The 23386-nt window shown below is 37.4% G+C and overlaps 1 protein-coding gene across 2 annotated transcripts in view; it reads right to left on the bottom strand.

Annotated features, from left to right (window-relative positions):
- KCNAB1 (potassium voltage-gated channel subfamily A regulatory beta subunit 1) overlaps nt 1-20812 on the bottom strand; it is a gene marked incomplete at its 3' end in the record, with an annotated part of 153852 nt that extends 133040 nt beyond the window's left edge. For both annotated transcript variants that reach the window (XM_081328750.1, XM_081328749.1), the window contains exon 1: nt 20005-20812. In XM_081328750.1, the coding sequence (XP_081184876.1) occupies nt 20005-20225 (221 nt within the window). In that variant the 5' untranslated portion in view covers nt 20226-20812. The remainder of the gene's footprint in view (nt 1-20004) is intronic.
- Nucleotides 20813-23386: the final 2574 nt, after the last annotated feature.

The following is a 23386-nucleotide window of genomic DNA, read 5'->3' on the forward strand; positions in this document are numbered from 1 at the left end:
TGCCATCACGAAGGTCCAGGTTGGGCATGTTTGATCAGGAGCAGGAAGAAGATGGCAAAGATCAGCTGGGGTGGGTGAGTACAAGGGGCACAGGGGCTTGTAGTGCAGGGGACCAAAGGAGCATAGATAGGGGAAAGTAGGCAGATGAGGGAACTTGAAGAGTTACTAAAGTCATAAGTGCAAGCAAGCTGCCAAGCACCTAAATTCTGATCATGACCATGGAGATGCTAAAATAGCCATAACTTCAGGGAATGATTATAAGTCCCTTCTTTTAGTGACACTAAAAGATTCAAACTCCAAAACATTGCTGAATGAAAGGCTGTAAGTTCAAGACTACCTGTAGAATACATATTTATTTTTGGATGTTATGAAATAGTGAAGTGTGAACACTAGCAAGGGTAATAGGAGGCTGGATTGGGCCTAGAAAAACTCTTTTCAAGTTTCTATTCAGCAACAATTTACTTTCTCATACAATTATTAAGAATAATTGTACCTTGAGAATAAAATAAAGGCTATCCTGAAGTAATTGCTCAGGTTTTTTTAAGGCAAGATACCCTGTAAATGAACAAATAAATAAATGTCAGCTGCAGATGAAGGTAATTAAGCTTTTAATTTCACTATTAAGTTAAGAGCAGAGAAATCTTTTAAGTATTAAATAATTTTTAATCCAGTATATGTTGTGTGTGTGTGTGTGTGTGTGTGTGTGTGTGATTTTTTTGCATTTTGTTAGCTGCTTTTGCAAAGCAGAAAGCAGAGGAAAAATCAATAGATAAGGGAAAAGTAAATCAAGTCTAGATATTTCCTTTCTTTCCTTTGATGATGCTCCTAACTTATAATACTTTATGAGATTCCTAATATTTCAGTTTAAAGATAGGTCCCTACCTGTTGTGAAAGGTGAATATGATTTACAGGCACTTATGCAATCAGAAATGAGTACTCCAGTACCCTGTGGTGCCCATTTCCAAACTTTTGACTACCAGGATGTTTTTAATGTCTTTATAACCAAAAGTTACCTGAATATTTACTGATTTCTAATCACTCATGAAAGTTTGATTAATATAAATGTACAATTTTATAGCATTTTTCCCAAGGTAAATCATTGCTCTGATTCTGGTTCACTTTCAAAAAACCCCTGTAAAGCAATCTTATCAAATTAGCATAGCAAGGTCATGCATATATAAAATGCATATTCAAAAAGGAACACTGCCTCTAGATGCTGAAGATGATTTTGTCTTATTTTGCATAGAAAGTATGAGCAATACTGCTAATATACGATCCTTTCTCATAGAGTGGTATCCATACCAAAATTCATTGTTACTGCAAGAGCTCTCTTGACACAGTATGAGCACTTACAGAGACCAAGGATAGCCAAGGATATACATCATTAGCCATTATAAATAAACTGAAGAAAAAGTTCTCTTTACCAAATCCCAAGTTGATCCATTGCACTTCTTGAACTGAAAAAAAAATGAGTATTTTATTATATTTTTGTAAACACTGATACAAATGGAACAATACAAGTAGTAGTGCTAATTCAGCAAAAATATATTGGGCATATAGCAAAAATATCCTTGCTTTGATAATTACATTAATACAATTTCTACTTATCTAAGCACTTTTTTAAAAGAATTATGTTATATTGCTGAGTCAGGTTTCCAAAAAAAATAAAAGTACAGTAGAGAATTAAACAGGCAATTAATTAACTCAGGATTGTAATTTTGGGCTATTTATAATCATGCACCTGCTTTCAGTGTAACCATGAATTACCAATATAAATATAAGGATGGTCATTTATCAAGTGGCAATCAGTTGGTATGTGTATATATAGCAACATAAAAAGCTGAAAGGAATATTTTGATGTATTCTTATAATATTAATGTTTTAGTGCCTAAGATTTTTGGTTAGAGATTTTATTGTAATAAACTTGGATTATTTCTTAGAATAACAATTAAGATATAAGAATTTAGTGTCACTTATTATTTGTGGATTCTGAACTAGCAACATGCAGCCTTCAAAGCAAGCTTCAACAAAAGAGTTCCTAGACTTCCAAGACTAAGAAAGAAATCATAGGGAAAATGTGGGTGTCTTTGGTCCTCCAGATATAGCTGAAGAACAGCTCCAAATGATCTTTATCACCATGACCAATGGTGAAGGAGTTAGATTTCAATAATGTCCTGGGAGTAACAGGTCTACCAAATGTGCTACAGGATATCAAGATTTCCAGGGTATGAAACAGAAACAGAATTTTAAAACAATAACATGATTCAGCACAGACACTGAGATTTGGAGAAAAAAAGCCAGAGAGTGTTGTCTCCAGAAATGGAAGACTGATAAGGCAGATGAGCTGCCTGATTTAGCTGAATATTTATATTATAGGACAGTCAGGAAAGGAATACTTTTGAAAAAAAGGTAGAGAAGGCTCCAGGAAATGCCAAACAGAGCACTGAGACTTGAAAAAGCTTTAATAGCTTTCTTTTAGGAAAAAAAAATGATGGTCCTGTGTCATTGTAACAAACTGGACCGGCTTTGGGATTATTTATTTTACATGATCTTAAAGCTAGATAAATAAATAAAACAGCAGCTTTATCAATTGAAAAATGATTCAAAATAAGGGTAAGGAGGTCCTCAAGGCAGACATGACCTATAGTGACCAGCTAAACACAGCCCTTTTCCAAACAGGGCCTTCTTCAACTTCTCAATCGAGCCTACAACCCCTACTATTTTTTGGGTGATCTCCCATCCAACCTCTAATGAGCTTCTTAGCTATCCTTAGCTTCCAAGACTGAAGTACTTCAATCTGCAAAGTGGAGAAATGAGTAGTCATCTCAAACAGAAATGTTTGTGTGTTCCAAAAAGAACAGGTATGAAGACCTTATGAGAAACCATAGTTCTCAAAGGTCAGAACTTGTCCTTTCAGCTCCAGAACCAGAATCTGTGGGCCGAGTTCTCTCAACTTCTTGCTTACTGATCACACTTTTCAATTCTTCAAATCTCTCCTGCAGATTTATATCTGAAGTTCCTTTAAAACATCTCAGCCTAAACTGATCTAGGATGGATGAAACATTGTTCTCAAAAGGCCAAGTATGCTTTCAGGAAGAGACGTCAAAAGGTAATGAAAGACTTTCTGCACCATAATGTATTTCTTGTTCCCACCCCCAACAAGAAAGAAGGTCATGATGTTTTGTGGAGCCTTTTAAACTGATGACTATTAAGCAAGCTCTATCAATGTAGTGATTATTTAGACATTTGAAGAAGCAATCTTGACCTACTAAATCTCTTTGCAAACTAATGAAACAAATGAATTTGGGGAGACAGGGTGCTGTAATGCTGCATTTGCACATTGCTGATGCAGCATGTTTATTTCTGCCAGCCAAGATGGATCAGAACCAAATTTCTCTGACATCATGTCCTGCAGGATGAGGGGTTTCAACTTCTGCATTGCTGGGTTTGTTCTACTGCACTATAATGCTCTTTTTATTGTATTTTTCTTTTACTGAAAGATGCTCAAATGTATGCCTGAGGATATGAGAACTAAAACTAAGCATTTTATATATAACTTTTATTGTTTTATCAATGTATAAAATACAAAGGAAAAAATAGGAAATTAAGGGAAGAAAAAAGAGAAGGGGAAAGAAAATATGAGGTACAAGGGAAGAAAAAAGAAGCAATGACTTCCGATTCTTTTTTAGCACAGTACAAGATAACAATATTACAACCTCAACTTTTTACTTTTACACATTAGTATAGAACTATAACAACAAAACTATCTAATTGGCAAAACCAAAGTAAAGTTTCATTTTTTTCATCCCAATCACAAAATCCAGAAGTGATATCCAAATAAAAAGCATAAATATATTCTCCTCTTTGAATAGAACAACCAATTTAACCATTACTGCTTTACCTTCCTTGCTATTGAAATAATATGTATTTTTATTTGCACTTAATGATCTTTATAAACTAACATCATTTATATTAACAAAATTCACTGTATTCTTTCAGATTCTTTAACCTTAAAGGGGAAAATATTATTTTCATCCATTTTAAAGCACTAAGCTTTTCTTTAAAAACATTTCTAAAAATAAAACATTATAATAGATCTTTTTTAAAAACTTCCTCTTAGCATAGATACTTTAAAGTTCACTTTCAGACCAATAAAAATACAACTAACTCCAATTAACTCATTAAATTTAGATCAAATTATCAATAGAGAGAGTTATTGAGTCTTAGGAGCAAACTAAGCATTCAGCCTAGGACTCAATAACCCTCTGTATTGATAATTTGGCCTCCAACATCTGTACACTGAATGAGGTGGTGTAAATTGGAGTAATACTGCAAATATTGAAAAACAGAATCCCAGCTCATATAAAGAATTTTATTAATTATCAAAAATGGAGAGAATGAACAGTTCTACAAATTTGCATTCAACATAACAATGCTGAAGCTACAGGAAAGCAGAGTAGATACCCCTAAGTGTTCAAAGAGGCAGTTTGCCCAAATATTTATCTTTCACTATTTGTGCTAGCTGCAGGTAACCAAGAAGCCAAACAGAGCAAACAAAATAGTACTAATGTCTCGGAGTATTAGGACCTTGGAGAGTTCCCTACAAAATGTCCAAGGCAGACAAAAATTCCATAGAAGAAACTCCCGTTCCTAAATCAGTCTTTACAGTATTTAATCCAGATCAAAAGCAGTCTGGAAGGGCTGATATCTTCAATGCTACTTGCTTCTAACTCTGAATTTAAAGGTTGCTGCACTTTCTGAAGCTCAGATTTATGGATGGATACTGAGATCTAAAGTCCTCAGCCCACATCCTCAAGTTGAAAGACATGTTGAGGGTGACCTGGCTTCTTATGAAACTTTTCAGAATTTTATTGCGCTTATTATCCTTGGGATAGAATATACATTTTAAAGAAGTTAAATTTCATCCACTTAATGTTAATTTTGATCACTTATTATACCTCACTTTCATCCATGTCCAGACCATTGAGCCTAAATAAAACTTAGTTTCCATTCAACGATTCAGAGTAAAACATGAATATTAAGTTAAGGCAAAAAAGTCATTACATCCACACTCTTTTCCCAGTTGGGTTGGTCTGCTAATAGAGGTTAAAGACATATAAAGAGATCCATTAAATCTTTTCTTTTTTGCAAACAAAAATTCCTATAGGGTTAAAACACTAAGTATATTTAGTGGAAACAATCAATAAAACCTTGTCCAATTCTAACAGCAGCCAAAGCATTTAATTGTTATTAGTTAGTGATGTATTTTTCAAAATTATAAAATGAAAATACACAGTATGCAAATAGGAATAGCACTTAAACTTATATACTGTGTCATAGACTTATATACTGTGTCATAGTGCTTTACAGCCCTGACTAAGCAGTTTACAGAGTCAGCATATTAACCCCAACAATCTGGTTCCTCATTTTATCAACTTCAGGAGGATGGAAGGCTGAGTCAACCTTTAGTTGATCAGGAACAAACTGCTGGCAGTCGGCACAGTTAGCCTTTAATACTGCATTATAATCACTGCACCACCACGGCTCAAATGCACTGGCAAGCTGAAGAAATAGTGGACCACTTAGTTAACTGCTGCAAGAAGATTGCACATACTGGCTACAATGACGTGGCAAAGTAGCAACAATGGTGCATTGGAAAATCTGCAAGAAATACCATTCGCTTATAAGTAATAACAAAATAGACAAAGTAATAGAAAATGAAAACCTAAAGAGCTTGGGAACTTTAGAACTCAGGCAGAAAAGCACTTGCCAAATATAACACTCCAGACTTAACAACTGTTGATAAGAAAGACAGAAAAAATCTGGATAGTAGACACTGCAGTACCTGGAGCCAGCAGAACAGAAGTGAAAAAACTGGAGAAGATAACTAAATACAAAGACTTGCAAATAGAAACAGAACGGTATGGGAAAAGAAGATAACAACAATAGTAATAAGTGTCCTGGGTACAATCTCAAAACATTTGAACCATCACTTGAACTCCACTGGCACTGACAAAATCAACATCACTTAGTTGCAAAAACTCTTTACTTGGAACAGCTTACATCTTGTGACTACACTTTTAAGATTATCAAACAACATCTGTCTATTCCAGGTTCTTGGAAAGGATTTGATAGGTTAATTAAAATGCCAAATCCAGTCTAAACATATGGCTGACTATTCAACCAACCATAATAAATGCTCCAGAAACTGCTAATATACCTGCAATTTCATCAGAATTGCTTAGTATATAACTGTATGTTGCTTTGAACTGGTTCCTGCCTGCAATTATATAATTAACTTATTTGAGAGATGAATTGCATGATCATAATCCATTGAAAATCTTTTCAGTTCAGGATATTCAAAGCACTAAGTAGCAAGATGTCAATTGCACCTGCAGAGTGATGAGTGACATCAGAGTCAGGATTGTAATTTGAAAGTTCATAGATTCAGACAAAAAGATTTGTTGAATCATTTACTAAAGTCTATCTAATAATCACTTTTTAACAAGAGCCATAGGGAAGGTGATTTCAGTGAGCAGTGAAATGAGATTTCCCTATATTCAGCTGGACTATCAGGAACAAGCATTTAATATGCATAAGTAATGAACTCCAGACAGATCCTTGCAATCAGTTCAAACAAAACTCACAAAGAGTTCACAGTTGATGACTAGCTTTATGGATCTAATGAAGGAGGTTCAGATTCACAAAAAACATCTGCCATCATTGGACCTTAAAATGTAACTCAAATTCACTGCTACAGTAAGATAATCTACAACATTTTTTTTAACTGGTGAGTGCTCCCTATTCAATATTTTAATCACTCTATGCTATCACGTCTCTCCTCTACTCCTATTTTTTTTCCTTTAATAATGTTTTGGGCTTTTGCAAGCATTTGGGTTTTCAAATTGTTACCACCCTCTGCATAATCTGTGCTTTTTTATTACATAGGTAGTTTATATCTAAAGATATACATTTTAAGTAAGATGTTTTCATTCTCTTTTTGATAATGCAATTCAAATACAATTCAAATACTTTTGGCAAAATGTCAGTAGTTACTCTAGTTTAAAATTCTTAAGAAGTGGGGCTCAAAGCTTTGGGGGAACCATGGATCTTCAAAACTGCACCCATCTGATCTGTACTTCACGTAGTCTGGCCATGTGGTTGTAAATGAAGCAAGCTATTTCAATGATTGCCAGATGCTCTGATGCACAAAACAGGGAAGGGAAATACATATGTATAAAAACAATTTTCATTGAATACTGAAAGGACGGTCATGGTGGAAAAAAGGAGAGAGAGAAAATTATTCTCCCAATATCCACAACCTATCTACCATTGTTATGAAAATAACAAGCCTGAACAGGAAAGTATCTGCTCTACAACTTCAGAAAGAAACATATCATAATGGTATCTACTTAGGTCAAAATGAGATACCAGAGATTAAGATCCAGAACTCCATTTGCTATAGATTTCTTTAAGTGGTTCTTTTGTGACAAAAGTCAGAAATAACAAAAAAAGAGAGCTTCTTTTAACATGTAAAAAACCAGGAAAAAAGTCAAGGAAATGATTGGTCCATTAGTGGGAGAAAGTGGCAAGAAGGTGACAAGCAACAGGGAGAAAGCAGAACTGCTTAACTCGTTTTTGCATCCATCTTTACACAAAATGGAAAAACAGTCCAACCTATCAAAAACAGTACTGTAAAAAACAGATTAGGAGTACAAGTTAAAATAGGCAAGAAAATGGTAAGTGAGCACCTGTCTACCCTAGTCAAGTTCAAATCACCAGGACCAGATGGATTGCACCCCAGGGTTCTGAAGGAACTGGCAGACATGATCTCAGAATCACTGAACTATATCTTTCAAAGATCCTGGAGCACCGGAGAACTACCAAAGGGTTAGGGTCAGGGTTAGGGCTGATGTAGTTCCCATCTTCAAAAAAAGGGGGAAAAATAGATCCAAGAAACTACAGACCTATAAGCCTGTCACCCTGACCTCAATATCTGGGAAGATTCTGGAAAAAATAATCAAGCAACAAATCAGCAAACACCTAGAGGTAAACAAAATCATAACCAAAAGCCAACATGGGTTTGTCAAAAACAGATCATGCCAGACAAATCTTATTGCATTCTTTGACCAAGTGACAAAATTAGTGGACCAGAGGAATGCTGTGGATACAATTTACATGGACGTCAGCAAGGCATTTGATAAAGTAGACCACAACCTATTACTTCATAAGATAGAACAATGTGGGTTAGACATCACCACCAGATGAATTCGTAACATGTAGTCATCAATGGAACTGCATCTACATAAAAGGACATATGCAGTGGGGTACCCCAGGGCTCTGTTTTAGGCCCAGTACTCCTCAACATCTTCAACAATGATTTGGATGAGGGGATAGATGGGGAACTCATCAAATTTGCAGGCAACACCAAGCTGGCAGGAATAGCCAACATTCCAGAAGATAGGATTAAGATACAGAAGGATCTTGACAGACATGAATATTGGGCGCTATCTAACAAAATGAAATTCAATGGTGAAAAAAGTAAGGTTCTACATTTAGGCAGGAAAAATCAAATGCACAGGTATAGTATAGGTGGTACTTGACCCACTAGTAGTTAACTGTGAGAGATCTTGGAGTCCTAGTGGACAATCAAATATGAGCCAGCAGTGTGCTACAGCTGCCAAAAAAGCCAACACAATGCTAGGCTGCATTAACAGAGGGATAGAATCAAGATCAAGTGAAATGTTAATACCACTTTACAATGCCTTAGTAAGACCACACTTGGAATATTGCATCCAGTTTTGGTCACCATGATGTAAAAAAGATGTTGATACTCTAGAAAGAGTACAGAGAAGAGCAACAAAGAGGATTAGGAGACTGGATGCTAAAAACATATAAAGTACAGTTGCTGGAATTGGGTATGTCTAGTTTAATGAAAAGAAGGACTAGGGGTGACATGATATCAGTGTTCCAATATCTCAGGGGTTGCCACAAAGAAGAGGAGTCAAGGTATTCTCCAAAGCACCTGAAGACAGGACAAGAAGCAACGGATGGAAACTAATCGAGAAGCAACCTAGAACTAAGGAGAAATTTTCTAACTGTAAGAACAATTAATAGGTGGAACAATTTGGCTCCAACACTGGAAGTTTTTAAGAAGAGATTGGACATGCATTTGTCTGAAATGGTATTGGGTTTCCTTCCTGAAGAGGGGGTTAGATTAGAAAACTTCCAAGGTCCCTTCCAACTCTGTTATTCTGTTAATTAGTGGAAGACTACTATTTCCTTCTATGGTATTATAATAATTTAAAAAAAACTATTTCCCAATTTTTCTACTTTTTCAGATAAAATGTGACTTATTCATATGAAGGGACCTTCGTGTTTTATACCAGACGTACATCTGCATCTTCAAAGTAGCCATGCCAGAGTTATATACAACTGCACATATTCCCAAAGCTGTCCCTCAAATTAAAAAGCATGTTCAGCAAATAATGTGGAACATCCACATCATATATTAGATTTTGCTTTTCCCATCACCAGAGGGAAGGGTGTTCTACCATTAAATATAAGTAGCTTGTGAAATGTTAGCAAATAGCAATGTATGAATGAATAGTCTTCTGGGCTGGGAGACTAAGCAGAATGAACCCTAATTAGTACTTTGATAGGAGACCATTAAAACAGGGTCTGTAGACAAGACTGGAAAGCAAAACAAACATCCTCAGATAAGAAGTGGCAAATCTTTTCTATATGACTACCAAGAAATCTGCATGGAAGTGTGCACAATGTTACAGGGATCCAGCTTAACTCAGAAAAGAAAATATATCAAATTTATCAAATATATCAAATATATTTGAAAAGAAAATATATCAAATATATATCAAATATATCAAAGAAAATATATCAAATTTACTGTTTCTATAGCTTTAAATTCCATGTTGCTGGAATGATGTCCTTTCCTATGAATGTAACATGAGTCAGAAGGACAATATTTGAGATACCAGGGTTACATGCAGTGGAATGTAAGCACATACTATCTGTATATACTTTTCATTAAATGACATGGGCTGCATTTACTACATTTCAAGGGTGGGTTTTGGCTTACCAATAATGTTCCTTGGAGGAAAAAGTTTCACATTCCTGCATTTTGTATTCTGCAAATTTCAGAATTATGGGTGAATTTTTTTTTAAAAAAAGTTCATTGCTGTTGTAGATTAATGAATCAATCAGTTTTACTTTATCGGTTGTTAATTTTTTATCTGGCTTCAAATTATTTCCCTTGTTAATGAAGAGATATATTTGTTTTGATATGCTTTAAAAAAGCCAAACCATGCTTTCCTAGATATTCTAAGAGGGCAAACAGGTGATTGTTATATCTTAGAAGTTTGGGTTTTGATTGGACAATGTCAGTTCTCATACAGATTTTTCAGACTTCTAATTGTATTTCTAAATGCCTGGTGGGTCTTTGCCTGTGGCATTATGGATGACAGTGTATTAGGCCTTTAAAACTATTAATTAAGTAGTGCCTTTCAACAAGATCAGATAACCTTACATCTTGTATAAAGTGATCTCATGGGTTTTTTTTAAAGAATTAATAACAGGCTCACAAATAGAAGACAATATTGACAATATTGAGTGCTTTTTCCCCTCCTATTTTCTCTTTTCATTTCTCTTGATATAGACATAAATTGATATATTAAACTGTCCGTATGTTTGGAAGAAAAATAATGTTGAGTTGTACATTCAGACATAGACTTTTTTTTTACCAAACATACTGCAGGCAATAAAAGGAGCTGGAAAGAAACAAGTTATGACATTTTGATCAACTGAATATTGGACTTACAAATTTCATGATATATGTATATATCATGATATATTCATATCTGATATGTAATTTGAAAAATTTACATTTGCTCTCCTACCTCATCTCTCAAGTAATTATTGTTCTTTTTTAACCACCACATACCTATACAATAATTAGATTAGCAATTTTAACACAAATAAAAAGCTCGCTCATTTGTATTTCTTTATGTTGACTCATGAATCTTTCCTACCCTATCGGTACTAATCTCCATTTTAAGAACACAAATGTGCCACAATATTTCAGTATGCATTTTTCAGCTACTCTTTTCTAAATGTATTTAATCCCACAGTCACATTTTTAAAAGATATTTTGACACTGATGAATTGATTTCTTTTCTGAGCATCGCATTGAAAGCAGAAAAAATACAGTTATATGCAATATGAACTGTGAACCAGAACAGTGCAAATAGAAATATTCCTCAAGTATTCAGAGCTCTGAACTTGGTTATTTTCTTGCATTACCCAAACTAGGTAACATTTTTAGAGCTCCAAATCAGCTTCCTTTTGTCCAAACAGTATTGTATTCAAATTCAAAGATGCTGATTTCAAGAAATCTGAGTAGGTCTCTGTGCAGAGTGGCAATAAGGAAAGCCACTGTTACTTAGGTAAAAGGTAAAGGTTCCCCTGCACATGCGTGCTAGTCGTTTCCAACTCTAGGGGCCGGTGCTCATCTCCGTTTCAAAGCCGAAGAGCCAGCGCTTGTCCGAGGATGTCTCCATGGTCATGTGGCTGGCATGACTCGACGCCAAAGGCGCATGGAACGCTGTTACCTTCCCACCGTAGTGGTCCCTATTTTCCTACTTGCATTTTTACGTGCTTTCGAACTGCTAGGTTGGCAGAAGCTGGGACGAGTAACAGGCACTCACTCTGTTACGCTGCACTCAGGATTCGACCCGCCAAACTGCCAACCTTCTGATCGACAAGCTCAGCATCCTAACCCACTGAGCCACCACGTCCCTTACTGTTACTTAGCAGCTCTTAAACGATTCATCAAAATTAGGAGATGGAACGAAGAAAATTTTCCTACTGTCCTAATAAAAAGCTTTTGAATTAATCCACATGAATTGGTTGAGAAATTCAGCCACCAATCTAAATTTTCCCATTCACGTCTTCACCTACACAATTAACTAGCAAACTATCTTAGACAAATCACTCACTCTCAATTTCATAGAGTTTTTCTTTTTCTTTTTTTTGGGAAGAATCACAACTGTGCAAATGAAGCATTTTTTACTTTTGAATGAGGCAACATACAAAATTTTTTGATATGGTAGAAAACAGAAGAGCTTTAATTTAAACTAATGATAAAAGAAAATATAATCACCCTTTTTTTAAAAAAAATACTACTCAGTATCAAATTTTGATGAAATCAAATTTTGTGAAAGTTACCTAGTCTGATGGTACATAATGCAAATATTACTTAACTCAAACTAGTCTTACAGTTACGGAAGCTGCACTGTGAAATTTTAAAAAAGAATGAACTCAAGGATGTCTGTGAAATTAAAAATGCATGCATTTTTAGGAAAAAACTGTGATTTATAAAGTGTCTTTTCCCCCCAAAGTTATTCCAAACTACCCTAATGTTAAGATAAACATGGGGCACCTTGATTCACACATTATGGTTGTAAATTTTACAACAAGCAGGAAGAAGCTTTTTCTGTGATGATTGTTACTGTGTTAGTCATTGTCACTGAAGAATTGCCCACAAGGATTCCTGTTAGGTCCCTTAAACAAAAAAGAATCTGTGCTGCACCTGTATGATCACCTGCACTGGGACTCCTGCCGAGCCAATTTATTTCTTGTTCCATAGAATATGTGGGTTGACCTGTTTCCTACTCACCATTGCTTCACATCCTGGGATCAACACAGTTTCTCCTCTTTTCTATAGTGGACTAGTCACTCATAGTGCTATTATTTCACAGCCCTTTAAAATGTAACAGGAAAATACAAAGGGAGAACTCTGGTATTTCTGATATAGAATAGAATAGAGCTGGAAGGGACCTTGGAGGTCTTCTAGTCCAGCCCCTGCTCAAGCAGGAGAACCTACAGTATACCACCTCAGGCAGGTGGTTGTCTAGCCTCCTCTTAAAAATCTCCAGTGATGGAGCGCCCATGATTTCTGGGGGTAAGCTGTTCCCCACTGGTTGATTGTCCTCACTGTCAGGAGGTTTCTCCTGAATTCCAGGTTGCTTCTCTCCTTGATCAGTTTCCAGCCATTGTTTCTCGTCCTTCCCTCTGGTGCTCTGGTGAACAACCTGGCCCCCTCATGTCTCCCCTATTTCTTCTTTTCTTTAGATTAGCCAAACTCAAGATAAGCTGCATTAGACAAAGGTACACAACATGAAATAAAAAGATGAATGTGATTCAAAAGTACGCTTTTCACACTTCACAATATTGGAAAGTTACTGTATTTACTGCAGTGTTTTTATTATTTTAAATAAATTAGTAAATAATACAAATTATAATTGCATCTGTTTAAAAGATTTTAATAGCCACTAGAAAAGGACAATGAAGAGTCACATTATCACTCTCATGATAGCATAATTGAATTCTTGAATTACATTTTCTTTTAAAAGCTTATATTAACCATTTGTGTAGTGGCTTAAGAATCAGAAGCCCACTTTGTGTAGGTTTTATTACTTTCTAATATTGCTACATTTACTAATCATTCGTTCAGGGTACTTTTCTCCTTTTTCCTTTATTTTCTGCTTCAAGCCAAACATTTTCTAGTATCTTTAGGTACAACACAGCACCTGAGTGCATCCAAACTGTTTCAAAGGTAAGTTGAAAAATACCATAAAATTCCACTTCCACTATGATGACATTATATCCTTTATAACTGATTTTCATCTGGCTTCAGGAGCAACTGATATATATTTTTCCTTTCCATGGTTGGACCAAGAGATCTCATTATCAAAGATATTACCTTACCTTGTCACACCCATAATCCATGTTTATAATATTAGTGTATATTAGTGATTTTAATATACATAGTGGTGGCAGCACAGTGGTTAAAATGCAGTATTGCAGGCTAACTCAACCCCCAGCCAGGAGTTCAATTCTGACTGGCTCAAGGTTGACTCAGCCTTCCATCCCCCGAGGTTGGTAAAATGGAAGCCAGATTATTGGGGAAAATATTTGTATACAGCTCAGAGAGTGCTGTAAAGCACTATGGAGCGGTATATAAGTCTAAATACATTGTGATAGTTGTATTCTCTTAACATTGAAGCAGCAAAGATAGGGCCTGCGGGACAAATTGTGAGACAAATGCAATTATATCCTCCAATGTCTTATCATTTCTCTGATCTTCTGGCATCTATCAGCTCACTCCACTCAATGAAAGGCTATTCTTAATATCCTAGTTATCTCTGGCACAACAGAATTTGTCAATAACAATAGACAGAGGTAGCAGTATTATGATTTTATTTATCCATGGAAGAATCCAGAGCAGAAAGAACTTACTAAACATGGAAGAGCTTATAAAACGAGGGATGAATGAATATACTAGTAGAACAATACTTTAAAGAGATATTTTATTAAGAGGAGATTAATTGGAGAAGGATGGAATATATTGCACTAATTTGTTGTTTTTTTTTTAAAAAAGTAGAAAAATAATTTCCCCAACCTCTGCCACACATTTCAAAACAAACATTTTTTTCAAAAATTTGCAGAACTTGGTAAAATAGTATTCAAGCACACAGACCATTTCTGGGCCATAAATTAAATGAACCATAACGTGAGTAAGGCTAGGACAAAAAAAATTTCACTAACCTGTCAGACTGCTGTCATCTCACACAGAATAAAATTCAAGACTCTTGCAAGTTTAATGCCACCTTAGACAAGGTAAACTTATTCTGAAGTTTGAGTCCTCTGTGCAGCCAAGAGGTGGTGTATATATCTACTAAGGCACAATGCCTGTGAGCTGCTTCCCCATTCAATATGTACCAATGCTACGAGGCATCCTGCTACTATATGTGTTTCTGGTATGTTATCTGCAGTATAACCCAGAAGCAACTGCAGCATCTTTGACTTGCTCAGGTGCAAGGCCCAAATCTCATGAAAATTCATATACTGTAAGAAATGGGCTGAGTAGTTTTGCAGCAATCCATATTATTGTGGAATGCTGTGGCCTGCTGATTGGTTTCTTTAGAGGTCCCTAAATATATCCACAACACAACGAATTGAATACATTTCAATACAACTCAGCTGCCTCTGATAATCAGGAACACTTTTAATGGTTGCTCATTAGATGGAGGAAGTACATTAATGCATTCAATTATATACATACAGTACATATATGTGCATATATTAAAACTTACAAGCATTTTTACCACAGGTGCAGGGTCTGCTTTTTTCAGATCCACTGATTGTTGATCCATTGGTTGAGACAGGACCAGTTGACTGACCAGGTGCCACTTAAGCCTGATGTTGTCGGCTGAGACAGAGTGACTGGCCCAAAGTCACCCAGCTGGCTTTCATGTATAAAGCAGGACTAGAATTCACAGTCTCTAGTTTTGTAGCCTAGAGCCTTAACCACTAGATCAGGGGTCCTCAACCTTGGCAACTTTAAGACTTGTGGACTTCAATTCCCAGAATTCCTCAGCCAGACACACTGGCTGAGGAATTCTGGGAGTTGCAGTCCACAAGTCTTAAAGTTGCCAAGGTTGAGGACCCCAGCACTAGATAAAACTGGCTCTTAGCATGCAGTAAGATATTGATATTTTTAAAAGCAATGTGTGAACTTAATCTTTTCCTTCTGTCTCAGATACATTAAATTGCTTTCCAGCTCAGACTTCTATGTCATATAAAGATAAAATGCACCTAGAAATCAGCTTATGAGGAATAAAAGTTTATAACTGATAATCTTAAATAGAAAAAAAATTCTTCTCTACTAAATCTAGTAGTGCTTTGAATTCATTGGAGTGTTTTAACTCCATGAAAACTAAAAGTAATATTTTTTTCTTGCTTATCTGTGATCTGCTGCAAAACTCTGCTATTCACGATCCTCTTGTCCCTCACTGCATCTCCTATTTGCTCAACCTTTGTATTAGATAATAGTTATCTCGTCCGTGGTCTTTATATAAAACCACTGACAGGGCTGTTCCTTTCAGCTGTGTAGCAGTTAGAAAAAATGTCTACCAGATGTAGAGCCAAAATAGTGTAAAATAATGAAATAGTGAAATAATGAGGCAAAAAAATCCATATTCTGCTGAAAAGTGTTATCTAAAAAGTCTTATAGATATTTAGGTTTTTTTTCCTAAGCAAGAATCAAAAGATACTTTTATCATAACATTCTAATGACAATAATGCAACTTTAGAAAGACAGGGACCTTTCGTATCGTAAGACAGCTTTCAGCCCCAAGCAGGATATCTAATAATTTTACTTATCAAAAGGTAAATGTTTACCATGATTCTGTAAGATAAATGACTAGGTCTTTTCTAACTGGAAGTTCATGTATTCTCCAAGTCCTACCTACGTAGATCTTGATCGTTTTCCAACTCCAATTTGATTGTTGAGCAATTGCTAAATGCAAAATTATTTTTTATCTCAAGCTCTTCATAAAGAGTTTTAGTCTCAAAACTCTTGGATATGCTGAAAAGTCAAGAATAAGCAACTAGATCACACAGTGATCACAAACTTCCATTTCAATTAATTCTAGAAACAAAGCAAGGCCAGATGAGCTAAAGAAGCTTCTTGGTTGAGAAGCAAAACATCTTCAAAGAAAAACAAGAAAGTCCAATTGCCTTGTGAAAAAGCATCATTGGGACAACTATGACGTGGATGACTCAGGGCAGATAGACAAGGGCAGATAAGATAATAAGTATGGTGTATACAATGAAGTCTGGTTAACAATCTTAGCGTGATGCTTTTTGTCTTGACTTTCCAAGCAGTCATCTACATCCCATACTGATTTCATGAATACTTGAAACTTTGTTCAATCTGGTTCCCTCCAGATGTGTTCATTAACATTCCAAGATGGAGAGCTGAAGTCCAACCAAAGTTCATAGTTGATCTATAAAATTTAAACTGAAGAAAGATCCAACGTGGGTAAGAATGTATCTAATATATTTTCCTGATATGTATATGGACTATACAGTACATGGGTGTTTCCTGTATATGGATGCTAGAACTTAGAATCATCAACTGAACCTAATCATGGCAAAGTCTGAGGAGATACTTCTTTATTCAATGAATAAGCTCTGAAATTCACTGCCATTGAATATAATGGCCACCAATTTATATGGTTTTAAAATGGGGCTAGTTAATTGGATATAGTTATATAGTATCTTGAATAACTACACCTAGTAGACATCAACACAGAAGAGGATTCCCTTTGGATTGTGATTTAAGTTTCCAGATTTCTGATTGGATACTATGTGATATCAAATGTTGAACTAGATAAGAATGTGTTTTGACCCAGCAAAACTCTTATGTTCTTGCAAACACTGCATAATTCAGGTGACTTTGTCCTTCTATGTCTCATAGCATTTCTTTGACCAAAGGGTATTCTTATTTATTTTATGTCTTGATTTTTAGTTATTTTTAGTTCAAAGGAGGAACAGCTTGTGAGCAATGCATAGACATCCTTCATACATTTCTAGGGCTAGCAAAAGAATTCTGAACAATGAGGTTTATAACATGGTGATTCTTGTTATTTAGGGTATAAACAAACACTTTAAAAGATGAAGGTTAAAAATTCATAAGAACTAAAAATGTTTCCTAGTTAATGCCAGGATATTCAAAGTATGAAAGGAAGATATTATTGTGTAATATCACATAATCAGCCATAACTCACTGGAGATTTTTAAAAAAACTTTTTACCATGTTTCCAAAACTTTAAAAAACATTTTATAGTACAATTTATAAGAAGATGATAGATGGTTTTCAGAACACTCTGCAAATAGCTATAAGATAGCTTTGGAAAATGGAATGTATCTTAAATGAGAAGAAAGTTAGAGCTCTACAATTCATCTGATGATAGCCACCATTTACATCCTTGACCTGGACCTACCTCCTTGTTCTTTATACCATTCATTTTGAAGTGTTACATTTTTGTTTAAGAGTGGGAATATCACTACCTATAGACTTGTGAAAGTTAAGCTCTAACAAGAAGTTGCCTAATGAATCAAACCACTGACTCACTTATTTCAACACTATCATAACTGACTTCCAATTCTTGTCCAGGATTTTAACTTGATGTTTTTCAAGCTCTACATGGAGATGGCAAGGAATGTATCTCAAACTTTCTGCATGATAGACTGCATGAACTTTACATCTGAGAATATTTGGGGTTAGAGAGAAACAAAAGATCTCTCTTCTCACAGATGGTCTATTGATGAGCCAGTTTGATCCAGCGGTTAAGGCACCAGTCTAGAAACCAGGAGACCTTAAATTCTAGTCCCACCTTACCCATGAAAGTCAGCTGCATGATCCTGAACCTTTCACTCTTTCAGCCCAACCCACCTCACAGGGTTATGGTTGTGGGGAAAATAGGAGGAGACAAATATATTGAATATGTTCACCACCTTACGTTATTTATAAAAATAATACAGGAGAGAGATATACAAAGAAACAAATTGGAGATGGATGGGGTATCTTTTTGCTGCCTTCTATCCAATATAACATCCTAGCTCTGCTAGCTATATAAAATATGTGGCCAAACCTAACTGAAGTGATCTGGAAAAGATGAAATACCCTTTATATAAAGTGCCGACAGAACTACATCCCATCTAAAAACAATAACAGATGCATCAGATCTTTTGATTCTCTTGATAACTTGGTTTAACTTATGTCTTAGATTTACTTCCTGCTTTTCCCCCAAGAGAAATCCCTAAGGTGAGATCCATGTCATATTCTCTAATTTCCCCCATAACAGCCTGATCATGTAAGATGGAATTAAAGAGTGTGACTGCCTGAAAGAAGTCTGCTTAGCGACCTTCCACAGCTGAGGGTGGACTTGAACCTGCATTTTTCCTGCTCTAATCCAGCGCCTTAACTTCTTCCGCTGTAAATTGTGCTTTTCATTGCAAATGCATGCATTAAATTATAAGAAGAAAGCTTTCGCTATCTTCATCAGCCAACGAAACCTAGAGCTGCAATACTTTGGATATACTCCTGCTTGTAGGGCTCGAAGTAGAATGGTGCGCACCATTTGTTCAGAGTCTACTTCTGAACAAACCTGCCTAACAAACCCCGACTTTCTTTACTCAGTGGAATTAAAACTGGCATCTAGAACTTACCTTCAATACCATTCACAATGTTACTGCAGTAAATTCAGCAGGTGATCTGATGACAAAGCAACAACTCTGCTTATGATAGGTGTGGGAATAGTGCTTTGTCCTCTTGTATTCAAGAACTAACCATTCAAATGCCAAATAAACGACTTCTCAAAGGAGTCATTCTGACTGCACCATTAAATACATTTTTATCAAGTAAAAAAAGCATCCTGTTTTAAAATCGGTATAAAATACAGTGAATCTCAGAATTCACTCAGCAACCATCTTCACTGCCTTCTCCTTGACTTCTTTTGAGAAAATAACACTTCTGCAGGTAAACACTTATTACTTTACTGTACTACACAATTCCCTTCAACGTTTTACTCAAAACAAATCCTACTCTGTTGTAGATAGGAAGTTAATTATGAGCAGAATACCAAAGGGAAATGAGTGGCGTATAAAGTTAATAAATAAATACGCAAAAAGGGCATCCAACTGAGTTTAACAGATATTGCTTTTCTGAACAACCCAGCAGGTGCCTTGAGAGGCAAACTTTCTCCTGAGCAGATCCTCAAATGTGATTCAGTAATCCAAATTCCCTAAATACAAATGGAAAGCCATCGAAACACTTACTCGGTGAAAATTACAAAAATCACCAAAACTTATCTGAGGCTGCAAAGACCAAAATCCCAGTTACGGGAGGCAGCCAATATTACCACAAATTTGGAACCCAAAGCACAAGATTTCTAAAGGATTCAAACTTTTTGGGGGGTGACTTCATTTCTAAATAAAAGGATCCCAGGGTTTGTTTCCTGTTTGGGGGGAAAAGAACTCTGTACGCCAATAACTTTTTATGTGTCGCTAACAATCTTTGAGGTGCACGGGATGGTGAGAGGCAAAGAAACGCCCTGAGACTCGAAAGGTTTGCCATACCTGTATTTCATGCCCGTCTGCTTCGCAGTGGATTCTTTTAAAGATATGTGATGCTGAGGGGTAAAGGTTCCCAAACTGCGAGCGATAATCGCCACTGTCCGGAATTTTGCTCTGGCTGCATTGACCGCATTCGGAGCGGTGGTGGTCTGTTTGCTGATCAGTCTGTCTTCCCCATTCCGGTTCTTGAGGTTATGCTCCGTGCACGCTATGGAGACTTGCATGTCTCTCTCGCGAAGCCTTCCTTTTCAAATTGGGAAGGAAAAACAAAACGAAACGAAACAAAAAACAAAAAACAAAACTTCGCCTGCTTGAGAAGCTTAGAACCGCGGGAGCCGAAGATCTCCGTCCCTCAGCGCGGTTCGACGAGGCCTCCCGAGGTGTGCTCCGACAAAAGTGACTAGGTGCTGGTGCAGCAACCTACAATAGGCAGACCAAGCGCGGAACTTGCCAGAGCAAAAAAAAAAAATGAAAAATGAAAAAAAAAATGAAAACGGCAGAGGATGCGCTTTTCCCTCTTCCTCCTCCTTGGCGAAGGTTTCTTCCCCTCCCCCGTCCCGCCCCCCCCGCCCTCCTCCCCCTGCGATTAGACAGAAAAACCTTCCATTTGGTCCACCGCTTCGGAAAAAAAAGCTCACGCCCGCCTCTTTCCAGGGCAGGTAAAGCAGCGGCATCTAATCTTCTTGCCTTCACGCGGGGCTCAGATCAGCGCAGGCACACACCGCCAGGTGAATCGCGAACCCCCCGCTGGACAAGGGAAGCGTGTTCCCGCAGAACTCAAGAGGAGTCTGGACGCCGCTAATCCCGCCCCGCTCCCCAAACACCGAGAACGTCCCTCCAGCCTCCGTCGGCATCTACGGAAGGCCACGCCTCCTCCAGATCCGCCCCCCCCCCGGTTCCCCCGGCGGGAGGATTCAACCTGGCTGGAGGCGAAGCCGGGCTTCTGCACCCGCCGGAGGCTCCGAGGCGGTTCCGTCGCGGCACGTGCAGCGCGCGCCCTTTTTTTTTTTTTTAAGGAAGCGTGCAGGAAAGCGCGCGAGGGCGGCGGGTTTTTTCCCTCCCTTTGTGCGCGGCAGCCTCTGGAGAGGCGCTTTGCGGGGCTGCCGACACCGCGGAAACGGAGCCCCCTTCCTCTCCACACACACACGCACACACACACACACACACGCACGCAGGGGCAGAACAAATGGACGCTAAAGGGCGCAAGCCTCTGTTCTGTGTCTCTGTGTGTTTGTGTGCGCGTCTGTTGTGGGAGGGGAGGAAGAAGAACTAACCGGCTGCGCGCTGACGAATTAACTCGTTAATAACTCGCGCCGGGCAGGCTGAGGTGTTAGAAAGCCTGGGCGCGTTATGAGGCGCGCTGGGATTAAGCTCCCGTTCGCGCAAATGCGTGGTTGCAACTCAGACCGACACCCCTTCACGCGGTCTTCGAGCGAAGTCGCCCCGTTTACTGTGAAAATCAGGCTAATCCCAAGAGTGGACATAAAGCGGGTGGACGCTCGGACTTCGGCTTCGTCAATCACTCGTAAAGCAAAACAACTCTTAAGCCCAAACACTCGTGGGAACGGGATGGCCTGAAGTGTCTCACGGGTCGCCAGGTAGCTAAACGAAGGTAGCACCGCCCCCTACCTTCTTTTCGGCCTCAATGATGGTGGCTAATCGTTTGACTTAAAAGCATGGGCGAGAGTTTGGGGGATTTCTGCAACGTATTGGGCCAAATATGCCTGCACACATTGTGTGTGGCTAAACAAATATTCTTGCCCACTTTCACACATGCCTAAGATGTGTGACAGCAAACAGAGGAAGCGGCAGGTTTTCAGAAAAAAGTTCAAGCCCATTCAGTTGGAGCATCCCAAGAGCTATTCTTATGGATGACCTCAGTGTGGGTTAAGAGCCAAACAATCCTGAAAAGAGGGCCAGCATCATTTATTCTGCTCAAGTGGCCAAAAAAAACAAAACAATTTAAAGCCCCGAAGCTCAACATAAATAGGTTTTGCTATTGGTTTCACTATTGGAGTAGCTTAGATATTAGGCAGGAAAAGGGCAAGGAGGAGAAAAGGGAATGGATGAGGGGGAAAGAATATGAAACGACGCTTTGCTGAAGAAATCCTGCACTGGGTAGCTCCAGGGAGATTGTAAAGAATACCTGGTTCTTTTGTAGGAAGGAAGACGGAGGACTATCTTCCAGAAGAATTAACAGCTTGGTGTAGTGATTAAAAGTGCTGGTCTAGAAACTGGGAGGCTATGAGTTTCACATTGGGCGTGAAGGCTGGCTGTGTGGCTTTGAGCCAGTCACTCAGCCCAGCCCAGCCCATCTCACAGGGAGGAAAGAGTATTGGGTATATTCAGGGCTTTTTTTCTCATAGAATGCTCAGAACGGAGTTCCGGCACCTTTTTTGGATGGAACCTTGCAGGGTAGGCAAGGCGGGTTGTATAACATGTGTGAGTTCCGGCACCTTTTTCTTTTACAAAAAAAGCACTGGGTATATTTGCTGCTTTGAGTTATTTATAAAAGTAATAAAGGTGGGATAAACAAACAAATATCGTAACCCTACCCATTCTGTAAATATACCTCCTTTTTTGAGTTTGACCCTCTGTATTCTACACAAAACTGCATCAAAACCATATGGTACTAATGGGGAGATTTGTGGCCTATAGGGTTAAATGAGCTCTTAGTCTGACAGCACAAATCAAATGTCTAAGTTTAGAAGGATCTGTGGCTTCAGGGAAACATATTTTCATTTACAGACAGTCCCTACTTTATTTCAAGGCATTTGCAATTAAAAAAGAGGCAGCTGGCAAGATGACAATAAATGTGAGGGGCATATAATTTACCTAGAATAAAACAGTCTTGGGTTTCCAATGTAAAAGTAAGTTTTGATGAGAAAGTTGGATATAAATACCTGTAAGTCCTTGGTAAATATTAAGAAGTTTTAAATATTTTTTCTTCAGAAAATATTCTTAATTTTCTTTTTTTTCCTGCCCCAATTGTGAACTTGAAGTGGTTCATTTCTAATAAATGTTTCTGACTTTATTTAAACTATTTCGTGTCCTCCTAATTCCTGGTGATTTCCTGCCTGTGTCTGTATAATTTCATTGACAGCAAACTGGAACTGGTTTGCATCATATATTTGGGGATAGCTTTCCCCACTTCCTAATCTAGCCTACAGTTCTGGTTATTAGAAGGATTATTAGTTGCTTGACAAAAAATATAGTTCTTAAGTGATAAATGGGATATAAGAAAATTAAAACAATGAAAATGCAATAGTTAATCTCTAAAAGCAGGCTAAAGAACTTTTTTTAAAAAAAAACTCCCAGCCCTATTAAAATGATCAGATTACATAAATGAGCTAAAACAGCTCAATCATTTTTTTTAAAAAAGATC

The sequence above is a fragment of the Vipera berus genome (genome assembly GCF_964194415.1).
Source record: "Vipera berus genome assembly, chromosome: 5".
Classification (NCBI taxonomy): Eukaryota; Metazoa; Chordata; class Lepidosauria; order Squamata; family Viperidae; genus Vipera; species Vipera berus.